Here is a 15,149-nt window from a genome sequence, read left to right as displayed (position 1 = left end):
TCTCTTGCTACTTTTATTGGCTGGGGTAGAATGAGGTTGCTGTCGCTTAATCCTCTGGTGGGCCATTTCCACCACCAAAGATTCGGGAGGTGGGTGGGTAAAGAGAAATTCAGAGCTCTTGGGAGGGACATAATGCTTCCTCTCCTGCCATTTACAAGTGGGCAGAATGGCAGCCTGAGTCTGCCATATACCCTCTGCAGGGTCCATGATCACCAGGTATATAGGTAGGGTGATTTTCGCCCAAGTGGCTGTTTGGAGAATGTTGGTGAGTTCATGTTCAGTCTCTGTGACATCCTCCATGGTGATGTTAAGGTTGGCTGCCACTTTTAAAAAGGTCTTGAAATGTAGTAAAATCGTCTGATGCCTTTGTTGGTGGTGGTGGCGGCATCACTGCCTCATCGGGGGATGATGATGAGTTTGTATCAGGCGATGTATCCAGTCCTGATAACCAAGATAGTAGTTCCTGTGCCTCCTCTTCCATTCGTTGTGGTGATGGAGATTGTGGTCGTGAGGAGGGAGCAAATCATATGTTATACTTCTTAGTATGCTTCTTCCTATAGTTGTAGGCCCATGGGCTCAAGTACTGCTAATGCATCGAATATGGCATGGATGGCAGAAGCCTGGTGGGAGGGTGGAAGGGGGAGGTATCAAACTGGCATGAGCAGATGGGTAAGGAGACCTAAGTGGCAGGTGACAGCTGGGGTGAGAAAGTTATGTCCCCATCATCATCATTAGATAGATCAGTAGGCAACATGTGGTATTTCAGAACCACTGTACCGGGTGACATATTGGTACTGAGGAAAGGAGAACTGAATGTGGAGGAGACAAGGAAGTCCCTTTGATGTAGATACCTCAGTGCTGGGGTAGATGGTGCCATTGTTGTCTGCACCATAACCAGTACCAAAGCCAATGTTGTCATTGTACGTGCCAAGATTTGCGCTGGTGCTGTGGTGGATATGGTGCCAACAGATGTTACCACAGTGCCGGCATCCAGTGCAGATGGTTGCTGCAGTGTGCCCTGCCAACAGTTCTGTGCACTGGAGTCGTGATTGCTTAGTACGTGTTGGCGCCTAAGCTGTGTGAGGCAGGCACGCTCAGGCCTGTGCCTCAGCACTGAGTTCTGTGCACACCGTGCTTGTTAATATTGAGACTGATGCCAAAGATGCCCGGCATGTCATGCATACTCAGACACGGTGCCATTTTGGCCCTCGGTGCCGATTTCACACTTGTGTGTCATTTCAGTGACTGCGCCTTATCAGGCACGAATGAGGCATTTCCAGCCAACTAAGTACCTGGGTCAGAGGCTGGGTGTTGGGATTTCTTCAGCATGATCGTTCTTAGGTGGCAGTCTCTATCTTTGTGGGTTCGCACTTTCAGTTTAGCGCAATGGTGGCAATCCTGCTGGACATGAGATTCCCCCAAGCATTTAACACATTGAGTGCCTGTCAAATGCAGGCATGGCACCATTGCAGCCAGAGGAATGTTTAAAACCCAGTGAACCCAGCACAGTTAACTAAAACTTAGATAGTCCAACAACAAACAGGGGAAGAAACTTCGGGGAGGAACTTTTTTTTTTATTATTTAAAGGAGAGAGAACTTGAATCGAACGGGGAGGCAAAGAAAGAAAGAAAAAACTAAAACTACTTATCTACAGGATATAATGACAGTGAATGAAGAGCACGGCTCAACTCAGCCTTAAGCCAGAGATAGTAAGAAGGAACTGAAGGTAGGAGGGCAGAAACGTGTGGGACTCACGTGCCGTGAGCACTGTGCACATGCATGCCCCATCAAGCATTGCTGTGAAGACTCCGGTCAACAAAGCTGAGATGCACCAATGCCTGCTGTTCAACACCCACAAGGACATCTCTAGAAGAACGAAGAGTATTTCTTCTTTATTTTAATATCTTACCAATGTAACACTGGATGTTCTCATAACCCAGTGAAGCATGCAAACTCTTCTTAAGCTCAAAATTTTGAGGTAATGAGTTTCATAACCTAATTCTGTGTTGTATAAAAAGTATTTACACATACTATCAACCCAACTCCCATGCTAAATAACTGGACATTTACAGTAAAGAAACTCTACCCCACTGGTGCTTGATTGTCAGGTTCAGCTGTTAACCACAACTTCTAAAAATGAATGGTTCTCTTTCTAAAGCAAAGAGTTATAAATGAATTAAACTGACACCCATTTCAGTGTGGCTTTGCTGGACACAAACAACTCCTTTCTCCCAGGATAATCAGCCAATGTACAGTTTTCACCAGAAAAAAAAAAGAATGTTGCCCATAAAGCTAGGGTGGTGATAAGATGCAGAGTGGTAAAGAGGACAAAATGGTCTATAGGATTCCATCTAAGCTATTACTTGGCTATAGTAACCCAGAATATAGCTCATCAGGTGCCTATAATCCTTTAACATGTGACCACAAAGCAAGGATGTACCTTCTTGCCCACACACAGAGCCTCTAAAATTCTCCATAAAGATTTCAGGACATCAACAGAACTAAAAAACTTTATATAACTCCACTTTATAGAAAGAAATGGTCTTATGACTCACCACTTTATCAGAAGTTCTGTGTTAGAAAGGAAGTGAATATTTGTGGTGGAAACTTTAAACAAATTGGTTATACAGACTTTTATATTTACCATGATTTTTTTTAAACGGAAGACAGGATTTAAGTTCCATGTATCCTCCAAATAAAAGCTAACACTACACAAACTTATTCTGCTTTATTTATTGATACATGATAGCACAAAAAAATTGATCAGGCTAGGTAAAATGAAATGCTACATTTAGCATGATTACACCTAAACCCTACATTTCATTTTTACAATAAAGTTGTTTTATTTGCTACAGTATAATCGATTAACTCTGCCAAAACTTCTTAAAAGTTAGGCAAGGTATTTGAAGTCTTACAGGAATAGAAAGCCCGGTTTTGGATTAAAAGATTAAGCAAAACACTCGACTAACAAGGATATCCAGTTGTTACTTAATGAACATAATTTTGTAAGAGATACTAAAAAACCCATTTCAGGGCTTAAGCTGAATTCTAAATATTAGAGATCAGAATAAGACCAAATGCACAAAGTACATTCTGCATTAGTGCAGGATTCTTACACCTCTCTCTAAAGCATCTGATACTGGCCATAATAGAAAACAGGGTACTGAACTAGACAGATCTGTTTTCTACAAGACTATGATAAATTTGGTACAAAGCATGCCTTGTGAATTATCGTTTGAAAGCTCCATCTGATGAACATTATTTTCCTGTTAAAATATGTTTATCAATATAGTATGTACAATTTTCTACTCTATAACACTGCTGTAACATGTTCCAGAGTTAGAAAGGCAGGTCCAAAGCAGTACTGCGCTTGCCATAACTGTTCTTAATCGTGGTTTCTAAGAACCATGGCAAATAGTAGCATTAATACTACCAGCTACAGATCAGGGAAAGAGGAAAAAAAGAAAAAAGGAAGTAGCAAAGATGAGGTAACACTCACCTACAGTTATTCACATATTATGAGAAAGAGCCATTCTCTTTCCCCTTGTTCCCCCTTCCCTATCTTGAGGCCTCTTGCCAAGAAAATCCTCACTCTACACCAGTGTTTCTTAAACTTAAGACCGAGAAACACCAAACATTGTTTTTTAAAAAATGAGGAACACCAAGGATTTTTTGTTGAGGAAAAAAGGGAGGCATTCGGGGGGGGGGAGGGGATTACTGAGCAAGAAAACCAAAAACGAACAAAAAAGGTCACCTGCCCCTTTAAGGGCAGCCATTTTCAACTGTTTTCTGCAGCTCACCTCTGACTGCCTCAAGGCACACTGGTGTGCCACAGAACACAGTTTAAGAAACACTGCTCTACACACTCCTCAGCTACAGGCAAACCAACTGAACTTGAAATTCTTGGGAATTTCTTCTCATTCTCCTTCACCTTAGTATTTGCCTCGCCCACACTCTGCCCCAAGAATGCATGCTGTAGGCATACTGGGGGTGGAATGTTGCTGCTCCTGACACCTGCCCTCCCCATGCTCCAAGGCACCTCAGGCCACACCCCCATCTCCCTCTCTGGTGCTCCGGCAGGCCTCCTTTCCCACTGCTCCAGGGCCAAAGAAGCTGGAGCCACACGGCCTCCTCCCTTCCCACTGCTTCTAGAGCCAGGGAGGCTTGGGTTTGGGCCTCCCTTGCATCCAGAAGCAGCAGGATGTGTGGCCTCTTCCCACTCCACTGCTCTGGAGATGCTGAGGTGCATGCTCTTCCCTCCCCGTGATGGAGGAGAGGGGGTGTGCACACAGCATACTGCTGCTCCTCCTCCCTGTGGTGGAAGTGGAGCTGTAAGTGGGGTTAGGAGCCTGCTTCCCCCAGCCCCAGCTGCACTGACCACCCATGTAATTTGCCTTATATATAGTATTTTATTCATGACATGTTATTCCCATTTACATTTACTCACTAATATTAGATTTTGGTTTAAGTCATGTTATACTAGATATTTTCATTTTTTTAAAAATACAGAATAATCTACATAATGTTTATTAAGAAAATTATTTTAAGTTGATTTGTTTATAAAATTTCAGCATAGCCTCTTCACTCTATTTCTTTTCCATGATTTGAATTAATGCAAGTATGGACTCCATCTCCCCATCCCACTCCCTGCCCTCATATGCTTTTTGGAAGTGAACCTTCTATGCTTCCTGGAAGGCATTCATACTTAATAGCTCATTGTACAGTAGGTTACATTTGGTGCAATGGGTGCTTTGGAATAACAACATGAAATTCCAATTAAATTCTTTTATATATTACAAGCCCAGAGCTCTTTAAAAAGGCTGATCTGAGAATTAATACCCTTTGTTACAATAGGTTTGGCCTCCAGCAGCTTAATTTTCATGATATTGCTTAGAAAACCCACGCACACAAAAACTCACGGTAATACATAATATGACAAAGAATTCAACTGTCTCATTATAACTGGCACCAAACACTGAACCATTTAAAACTGAAGCCCAAAACTAACTCCTCTAAAGCAGAAGATATCCCGTTATTTTCAATTACACAAATAAATACAAAGTCCTTTCCCAAATACAGCATCTGTAAATCCAATCTAGTTCCAAATTTGGAAAAGATCAATATAGGAAACCATGTAAACAGCTTTCTTCTATGGAACCTCAATGAATGAAACAGTTTCACTAAATTTCTTTGGCAGATTAGGAAAAAAAAGATTTAAGTTGACAATTTTTTCCAGATAAAAAACCACCAAAGTAGTTAGAAGGATAATACTAACTGCATTTAACAAACACTATTAACATTTCACGGAAAAGGTGGTACAATACTTAAAATTTGTTTGGATGCTAAACATTTTTCTGTGCCATGGTGAGTATTTTCCATCAAAGTAAATATCTGGAATTTTACATACAAACATTATAGATAAGAGTCACCTATTCCAAAAGTAGTAGGTTGGTTTTGGGGGGGGGGGGGGGGGGGTTTGTGGGAGGTTGCTGTTGATGTTTAATCAGAATATTATTTACTCGTAGGATTTTTGTTTAAACATTTTAACTGTTTTTGATGTTTAAGCAGTATATTACTCCAAAACAAAATCAAGCCAAAGTTTTGCTATTCACTTATCAACTTACATATTTAGGTTTATAGTGATTCAGTATGTTAAATAACTACCATTTAAACAGAATACTGGTCAATAGCTCCAAAAACAAAGCTTTTTTTTTTTTCTTTAACAGGAAACAAATTACTCCCGTTTTATACAATGGCTATAAGCGTTTTAAGGAAGAGAGATAAGAGCAGACATGAGCTAAATATGACCGGCATGATGGATTTGGCCCACCAAGCCACAGGGGAGCCCCAGGCAAGCTCCCCTGCTTGCGCCACAGCACCACACACCACTCAGTAATGCAGCTGCTGGGCCGTTTCTGTTTCAAAACTGGAGGGGAGTATGTTAAGTTTCAGGAGCTGCCCCTGCCCCCAGCACAATTCCATTGGCCGGTTTCTGGCCAGAAACTGGCCAATGGGAGTTGCCTGTTGTAATAACAGGCAGCCAAGCAGACCCACGCCCACTTTCCTCAGCTCAGTTATTCACACAAGCACATGGCTGGGCAGGCAGGCTCACTGGGAAACATTTTAAGCTCTGAAAGCCTTAGCTCTGCAAGCAGACAGGCTGGTTTGGCTTCTAGCTGGTAAGTTTCTTGGCCAGAGCCTGCCTCTAGCACCACAGCCTCTCCCTTCCCCAACCAACATACCCAAACCCTCTGGCACCCCAATCTCCTGCCCCAGATCACAATCCCCTTCCTACCCTAGATCACATCTGTGACATAGTGGGGGGGGTAACTTGCTAACTCACTGGCTGCTGTCTGTAGCACCACCGAGCAAGACAAGCGATGAGTCACTATGCAAAGAGGGTCTCAACCTGTCTGACCAGCCACCCCCCATGGAGAGGAACAAAGGGAGGTTGATGCTGCCCCTGGCCGGGGGGAAGGGCTGGAGGAGAGTTAGTTAGTTTCTGTCTGGGAGGATGGAGGAAGCAGCCTCAGCAACAGGCTGGGGGGTTTAGAAGCCGAGACCCCCCACCCCCATATCAAGGGGGGGGGGGGCTGAGGCATCCTAGGCCTGCCCTGTAACCTGATGACATCTGTGCTGTATGCTGGAGAAGCAATAAACCACCTCTATTCTACCGGCTGGTGGAGTCTGTTCGTGCCATTTCAGGGGTGCAGGAGGCGGGGGAACCCCAACGCGTCGTCACAACATCCCAAACCCCTGCACTCCAGTCCTTTGTCATAGGTCACAACTGCCTCCTCCACCCAAACTCCCTCCCAGATTCCATTCTCCCTCTGCACCCCAATCCCTTACCCCAAGCTCCCTTCAGCTCCCAATCTCCAGCTCCATTAATACTATGTAAGAAGGCAGCCCTCAACCACTTTCCAAAATCTTGGAGTGCCCCCCCATTGAAATTACCACCCACCCTTGGGTTAGAGTATATACACTCAACAGGAAGACAGAGTTTACAGGTGTTTTACGGTATTCTTTAGGATACAACTTCTGTTTTCAGATCTCCAGGTTTTCTAAATGACTTCCGTCACCAGAGCAATAGTTGCACACAGAGTATTCCATCTGAGGCCACACTTGGATGCTGCTTCTATTGCTCTGTCTATATTCACAAAACTACAGTTGCTAGTAGCAGGCCCTTCTGATTGCAGTTAACTATTTTACTTACTCATGTGAACAGGACAAATCCATTTTCAGTACTGGGACTTAGCAATTATTGTATCTTGTCCCAACAATACCTAACAACTATCCCATTGCTAGCATACAGTTTGGACCTCCCTGTTCCAGTACCCTCAGGACCTGACTGGTCCCAGACAAGGGAGTTCTGGGAAGGGTAGTGGTGTCCTCTCCCCAGCCATCTGGGCTCCTTTTCCAAGGCTTCCAGCCCCACATGATCTGGCAACACTGCCGGAGCTCCCGGTGGCCCTGCCATCCCACCAACTGTGCAGCAGTCCTGCCAGAGATCCTGGCAGCCCTGCTCCCCTGCCCTACAAGCTCCGCCCCCCCCCCCCCCCCCCGCTGACTTCCCTGTCCTGCCAGCTATGGACTCTAGTGCCCCGTGGATTTCGCTGGCCAGCTATACTACGAGCCATCAGCAACCTCTGCAGCTTAGGCTCTCTAGTCCCACAACATCCAAGGTCCTTAAGGTTCAACATGTACTACCTCTCTGTTTTGCTTCCCTATGGAATCAATTTTACAATGGAAAAAGGGAGTACACACTTGGGTCGAGAAATGTTTGACACAGGCTCCATCTACACCCCATAAATAGGGCCTTCTCAAATTCACAGCCATGACATATGTCACAAACCGTGAAATTTGACTGTTGAAGGAGGATTGAAGTATTAACATCCCCTTACTTCTGTGCTGCCTTCAGAGCCAGGCAGCTGGAGAGCAGTGGCTACAGGCCAAGAACTCAGCTTTGAAGGCAGTGCCACCACCAGCAGCAGGACTGAACTGAGTGTGGCATGGATGGGATTACCACTTTTGGAAGGAGGTCATGGCTAGCCCAAGGTACTATGGTAAGGGGGTTGCTGTGGTCACATACACTCCGCCCCCATTCATACACACATACAGCACGAGCCCAAGCCCTCTGTAGCCCCCACGCATGGGGCCTGGAGCTGTGGATGGGCTGGACTGGACCACAGCTGGGGGCTCCTATCATGCAGCTAGGCAAAGGAGGGATGGGAGGCTACTAGTGAGGCTGGGTCAGACCCAGCTCTGGAAACCTCTCCTAGCTGCAAGAAGCTCTGAAGGTGGCACAGCTACCAACAGCAGCATAGAAGTTAGGACAGCAATACAGGAATCCCCCACAAAAGCCTTGCAACCCCCACCCACAACCTCCATTTGGAGGTTACACAACCATGACATTTCACATTTAATGATATATCTGAAACTGTGACATTTAAGATTTTTTTTTTATATCTTAGGACAGTGTTTCCCAATTTTATTTGGCCACAGAACCCTTTTAATCTTGAAAAAATTTTGCGGAACCCCTAATAGTCTAATATATGGACATCAGCACTGAGTAGTGACATCATCGTGCCCACTCTCTGGCTAAGCTGGCAGGGACACATTGTGGCAAACAAATGAAAATTGTTTTCAATAAAATTCATAAATATTAATTTTTAAATCATAAAATGTTATTGTAATGGAATTTTCTCACAGAACCCTTATTTTCACTTCGCAGAACCTTGGGGTTCTGCGGAACACCATTTTGGAAACACTGTCCTAGGATCATGAAATTTACCAAAATGGAATGTAAATTTGGTAGGGGAATAAGAAGTTATTCTTACAGTGTAAGCAGAGAGAAGACTTATCATAACCACAGCTCTCTCTGTATCAAAGTCTACCAATTAAGGATGTTAAGAGGCGGGTAATTTACTAATCATGTAGTGCAGTGTCTCTCAACCAGTGGTACGAGTACCCTTAGGGACCCTTGAGAGAAGCCTGGAGGATGTGTCAACAACTGAAATTTGCAGAATACTGAATTTTTGTTCTAAGTTTTACAGCGCTTTATTATTTTTGTACTTTTTAAACCCAAAAATTTCACTGCCCGTCTGGCTATGATTAAGTTGTTTTTAAAAAAATGTGTTGTAATGGTAGAAAAAAATTGTGTGTGTTTGAAAACTGTAGGTACTGGGAGGTGCTATGTTGTTTTTTTTTTTAAGGGATACTTTATAAAAAAAGTTAAGAAACACTGATGTAGAGGATACAAATTGTATTGGCTACATGATCAGTCAATAAGGGAATGTGCTCAGTCCCAGCTTGCACCGGGCCCAGGAGCTACCCCCACTGCAGTCCTGCAGTGTAGAGCACACAGGCAGCACATCTCCTACTACATTTAAACTGCAGAGCAACAGCAGGGGTAGGTCTGAGACCCCACGTCAGTTGGGACTGAGCCAGGCTTGCTCAATCCCAGAACGCGACAGGTCCAGCAGCTATTGTCTGTGGGGGGTCCCAGCAGGGAGCTAGGCTGCTGCAGGCTGGGGCTTCACAGCAACCTCCACTGCCCCCCTCCATGCTGCTGCCTCTATCAGTGGGGGGGAGGGGAGTGACACTATGGAGATAGTGCTCGGGGGACGGGAATCGGCTTTTAAGATGGCTCCTGCTTCCCCACCCTTGCTGCCTCTCATACAGAGGCAGCAAGGGTGGGATGAGAGAAGCTGACTCGACCACCTGATAAGTAATAGACTATTTGTTTACATCCCTACTAGCAATCATTTATAACAGGTACAGCTGAGCAGGTGCCAAAATGGTTTGTTTGAAAGTGTAAACTGGCAGAACAAAATCATGTCTAGCTCCGTTTCTGATATCATGTCTGAACTTTGTTCTGAGCAGGGATCAACCATGGTTTCTGAAATCAAATAGAATGTGGGCCTGCTTGTCTACCCATTGCCAGTATCTTAACTCTAAGTAAGCAGACCATAAAATTTTCAAAAATTTCTCTGTTGATCGCAGCAGTTCAGATCCATTAGTGTTAGCAATACAGTGCACCACAGTGTAGATGGTATTTGCACACAACAGCCTATTTTAAATACCATGTTTATTAAGACTGCTTTGACAATCTAATCCACTTAAGACCGCGGCTGGTAAGGTCTCATAACACCACCCTTTGTAAACTACAAAAACTATTCATTGCTTACAATGAGTAACACAAAAACCCAAATATTCCACTCAGCAACTAATATGCAAATTCAATTAACTTTTGTGTTACGCTATAATGAAACTGTTTTACTGAAAAAAGAAAAATCTGCATGCACAGAACCATGCAAATCATGTGAGTTATAGCCATTTGATATAAACAATTTGTTATAAACAAAAAAGCTACTGACCATAAAATAATCAATTCTTAAAATGCTTTTTCTTGCATGGCATGCTACACTATGTGAAAAGAGAAAAATAAAGTTTACATGAAAGCAACAGTACTACACAACTTGTTAAACCTGAAGTATAAGGTTGCATCCCCAACTTGATGTTGTCATAGCAGATATACACTGAAATATCCAGCAACTGATTATAAGGTCATTCAATATATATATTATATTGCACTAATATATTACAAAAATAGCAAAAAAAGCAAAAATATTCAACAAGCATATGTATATGTTCAATGTAAGGATATTAAGGAGCAGGTATCTGGTTAATCATGTAGTTGATGCAATTTGTATTGCCTACACGATTAGTCAATATGGGGAGGAGCTTTACAGAGTCAGCCCCTGAAGCTGGCATGAGCTGGGACTGCTCAGTCCCAGCTCGCTCTGGGACTACTGCAGCTCTGCACTGAAATGTATCAAGAGCCGGTAGGCTCTGACTATATTTAAAATGCAGAGCCACAGCATGCGTGGCTCCCAGAGCTGGCGTGAGCCAGAACTGCTCAGTCCCGACTTGCAGCAGCTCCAGGACTGCTGCAGCTCTGTCTTCCCTACCCCCATCTCAGCGCTCAGAGACAGTGCTGGGGGAACTGGCTTTTAAGCCAGCTTCTGCTCCTCTACCCCCTTGCTACCGCTGATACAGGAGTAGTTGCTTACATCCCTTGTTCAGAGTTCTCAAGTATAACAAAATGTTCTAGTTTCCTAGCATGCCTATATTAAGGCTTTCCTGTTCTACTGTATTGATAGACAAGTAATATTTTGCACAAAGGGGATGCTGCTATCCCACATCTCAAGTCCTAGGACAGGTGTGGCAAAATACAACCAGCAGGCCAGATCCAGCACATTTAACATTTATGTTCAGGCTGCCATGATTCCCGAGAATTACAGCTCCTAAAACGCATGCAGTTTTTGATTACCCCATTGTGATTTCCATGCTGCCAAAAGTCCAGAAGCGCAGCAGGTACTTGGGCAGGCTACCTGCCATGGATCCACACCAGGACATGTATGGGTAGTCAGTTAATTTGTTGTCCAGTAAGCATCACCTTTACCGGGTGATGCTTATTGGATACTGGTTAACTGGTACCCAGGAGTAGCCCACCGCATGTGTAGCGCTGCTCTAGTCCTGTACAGCCAGGGAAAGGGAGGAGGGCAGGAGCAGCACTTAATCAGTTAATCCTAGCTTTTAGCCGGTTAACTGATTAACCGGGATTTTACAACCCTATTCCACACTGCTCCCAGAAGTAGCCAACTGCTGCTGGCATCTCTCTGCATGCCCCTGATGCGGGGCAGGCAGCTTCATGAACTGCCCCCCACTTCCAGCACCATCCTCACAGCTCTCATTTGGCCACTTTTCCAGGAGCCACCTATGGAAACCATCTCCTGGCAAGAGCCTGAACCTGACACCCCAACACCCTACCCCCAGGTCAGAACTCTCCCTTCCAGACACTGCACACCTCATCCTGTACCCTAATCTCTACCCTAGCCCCGAGCCCTCTCCTGCACCAAATTCCCACCCAAAGCCCATACCCCCTCCATTAATATAGTAGAAATGTGTGCCCCATGACAACTTAACAAAATTCATAGAGGGGGGCCCTCCAAGAATTATTGCCCACCCATGTCCTAGGCTAAACACAGAGAAGTAAGCCAGGTGCCCATGAATTCAACTCATCTCTTTTGCTGTTTCATCACTGTCACCTATTACCATAGTATCTGAGCACTTATAATGCTTTATTTTTATCATAGGTATTTATAGAACCCCCATTACTGTCATGTCTGAGCATCTTATAACCTTGAATGTATTTATCCTCACAATCGCTGAGAGTTTACTCATGTTATTTTACAAATGTGTAAGTATGACACAAAGGCTAAATGATTTTTTCCAAGATCATAAGCAGGGATGCAACAAGGATTTGAACTGAAGTCAACCAAGTTCTAGCCTAGTACCCCAAACACTGACCAACCCTTACCTTCTTTAAAAAAAGGTCACTGAAGTGCACAGAAATATATTTAGCAAAACAATGCACTACCCTAGAAGGAAATCCAACTTCCCCCATTTTATAAATAAGCCAACTTAAAGATTTCACAAATCCACTTTTGGAAGAGCTGGGAGGAGAATACACATCTCTAGTCATACATTCTGCCTCACAAGTTAATGGTGCCAAATATGTGAGCTTAGATATCTTGTCATCACCCACAACTCTAGCCACTAATAGATCACACCCATTCCAGTAGCTGAATCTAGGATTTGGGATCACCAACATCTTACTACTGTCTAGAAAATAACTAATCTGCTGGTAAAACACATGCCAATTTATCCAATAGAGCATGTTTCATACAGAGAAAAACAGTTTCCCTTTTATTCAAGTGTGAGAGGTCTTATAGTCCGGAGTTCAAACCCAATAGGCACTCATGTATGAAGCGGTTACAGCACCACATGAATGAATTTGTTTTTCTAGTTTTGAACTGGTTGAATCCACATAATGAGAAAACATCTTTAGAAACAGAGGTTTTTTTTAAACCACCATAAGCTGTCAAAAGGCAAAACGTATACTGGTGTCCCACATTTCAGTAATGTGTCATATGTTAACTGTGTCACAAACAGGTAGCTTTGAATATTGGTATATGCATGTCAGCATGGGAATACCACTCTTGGAAGATTAGGAGCTTTGCAGAAAGGGAGCTATTTTGGATTTAGTGGCTGCCTAAACAAGTAAGTAGCATACTAAGACTGAAGACCTGTTCGGGGGTAAATTAGAGGTTTATCCTTGGGTTGAGACCAAGTGTAAAAGGTTCAGCTTCTCTAAGAGAGCAAGTGCAAACAGGATTTTAATGGCAACTCTGTGTAACCATATCTAGCAGCATTTGCGACCAGGAACACCAATTAGATTGTTGCACAACTCAGAAGAATTTTTCATATTCTCATTATGCACAATCTATATAGCTTAAATTGCACTGTTTGCTTGATTGATGGTGCATTGGTTCTCCCACACCAAGAATTCTGGTATCTGATATAATCAGTGCTATGAACAGAAACTATTTTAAATGAAATATTAAATTCAAATGAGCTGTGACCTTCATGTGACATCAACAGAAGATTTCATTAAAATGTAACTAACTTGTAGTATTACATTTATTTATTAGTGAATGGTCTCTAATTTCAATAGGATGTGAGGTGAATTTTTCATTTAAATTATGCAGAAAAAAGCAGTATTGAAAAATCAAGCTATTGGTGTAACTTAACTAACAAATACAAGGATACTCAAATACGGTGTTCCAGTGAAAAAACTATTCATGTTGAGGTTCCATGTTAGTTTATTCTCCATTAATAAAAGCACATCAAATGCATTCCATTTGACTGACAAGAGGTTGTGCTGGAAAGACATTGCACACATGCTAAAAACTAAAATAGAAACTTTTGCTTCAAGCAAAAGAAATGGAAAATAATTTAATTATAAACTTCTAATAAAAATGTTGTTTACAAAGAACCAAATTTATAAAAATGAAATTTTATTCATGTACTGAAAAGTCATGTAAGTAAAATGACTTTAAATTGTTAAATGCTAACTAGATTATTAAAAATAACAAATGTGCAATGTATGGTCAAAGTGCACATATGAAGGGAATCAAAGAACTTTTAACAAGTAACTTAATGTGCTTAGTATCATACAATCCTGCTTCCTTCTGAAATTAATGGAACTACTATGGTATCGACAAAAAAGCACCTTGATTTAAAAACCTATCCAGGTGCAACTTCTATAAAAGTGAGCATCACAGAAAAGTCTAAAGTGATATCAAAGAGGTGAAGTATTGCAATGGGTAGGCTTATAAAGCTTATCAATCACAGTGTGCAAAATATAAAAAGCAGATAAACAAGTGATCTCTCATCCAGTCTTTTTTTTTTTTTTTTTTGCGCAATTTCATATAGGAAATTACTAAATCTCCTTAAAATTAACTTTGTAACACAAAACAAAAAAACTTACAACCTGACAACAAGTCTCGTAGTATTTATGCAGAAAAGACAATCTAAGATCATGAAATCGAAGACGACACTCACATACTTTAACGGGCACTGGATGAGCACCATTATCTCAGGCAAAACATCATACACCTAAAATATTCTTATTTTCTAGTCCATTCTAATGCTTTAATGTAAACAAGCTTTCTGGTTATTTCTGTATCGTGAAATTGGAAATCTAAAAGTTCACACAAGATTTAAAATTAATTCTTTTTACTTTAAATAAATGTAGTATAGAAATCCAGACAATGAGTTATTTCCTTCTTTCCAATAGGACCATTTTTAAAATTTTAATTCCTCAGCCTGTAGTGCTCACCCAGCCAAACCTACTAACTTCAACGATGAGTTTTGCCTACATCATGATCCTAATCTTATTTATGTGGTTACATTTTATATGACAGTCAAAATACCCATAAATATCTGCAAATAAGCACAATTATGAAGTGATAAAAACATTAAAGAGTTAGAGATGTACAAAAATGACCTTAACTTATTGTCAAAACTGAAGAGCATTTTTTTTTACCTGAAAGTTAACATCTTCCTTCTTAAATATTAATGCGCGAACTTCATCAGGGTCCCCATTAAATATGGCTTGAACCAGTGGTGGCTGAAACAAAAGAAAGTAGTAATATTCAAAAACAAACATTCCAGTCCCATGCATTACTGCCACTGTATGTTGGGGGGGGGGGGGGAGGGGGGAGGTGGAGGAGAGAGGGGAT

The 15,149-nt window shown here is 42.3% G+C and overlaps 1 protein-coding gene across 8 annotated transcripts in view; it reads right to left on the bottom strand.

Annotated features, from left to right (window-relative positions):
- Positions 1–15,149, bottom strand: part of ANKRD28 (ankyrin repeat domain 28) — a 234,980-nt gene that overhangs the window by 143,517 nt on the left and 76,314 nt on the right. For 7 of the 8 annotated variants that reach the window (XM_075922126.1, XM_075922123.1, XM_075922124.1 and 4 more), the window contains one exon: positions 14,954–15,037. The exons of the other annotated variant lie outside the window; for it this stretch is intronic. In XM_075922126.1, the coding sequence (XP_075778241.1) occupies positions 14,954–14,967 (14 nt within the window). In that variant the 5' untranslated portion in view covers positions 14,968–15,037. The remainder of the gene's footprint in view (positions 1–14,953; positions 15,038–15,149) is intronic. 8 annotated transcript variants of the gene reach the window in all.

This window comes from Pelodiscus sinensis, chromosome 2, assembly GCF_049634645.1.
Source record: "Pelodiscus sinensis isolate JC-2024 chromosome 2, ASM4963464v1, whole genome shotgun sequence".
NCBI lineage: Eukaryota > Metazoa > Chordata > Testudines > Trionychidae > Pelodiscus > Pelodiscus sinensis.
The sequence above is the reverse complement of the archived record's forward strand: the minus strand, read 5'-3'. Positions and strand labels throughout refer to the sequence as shown.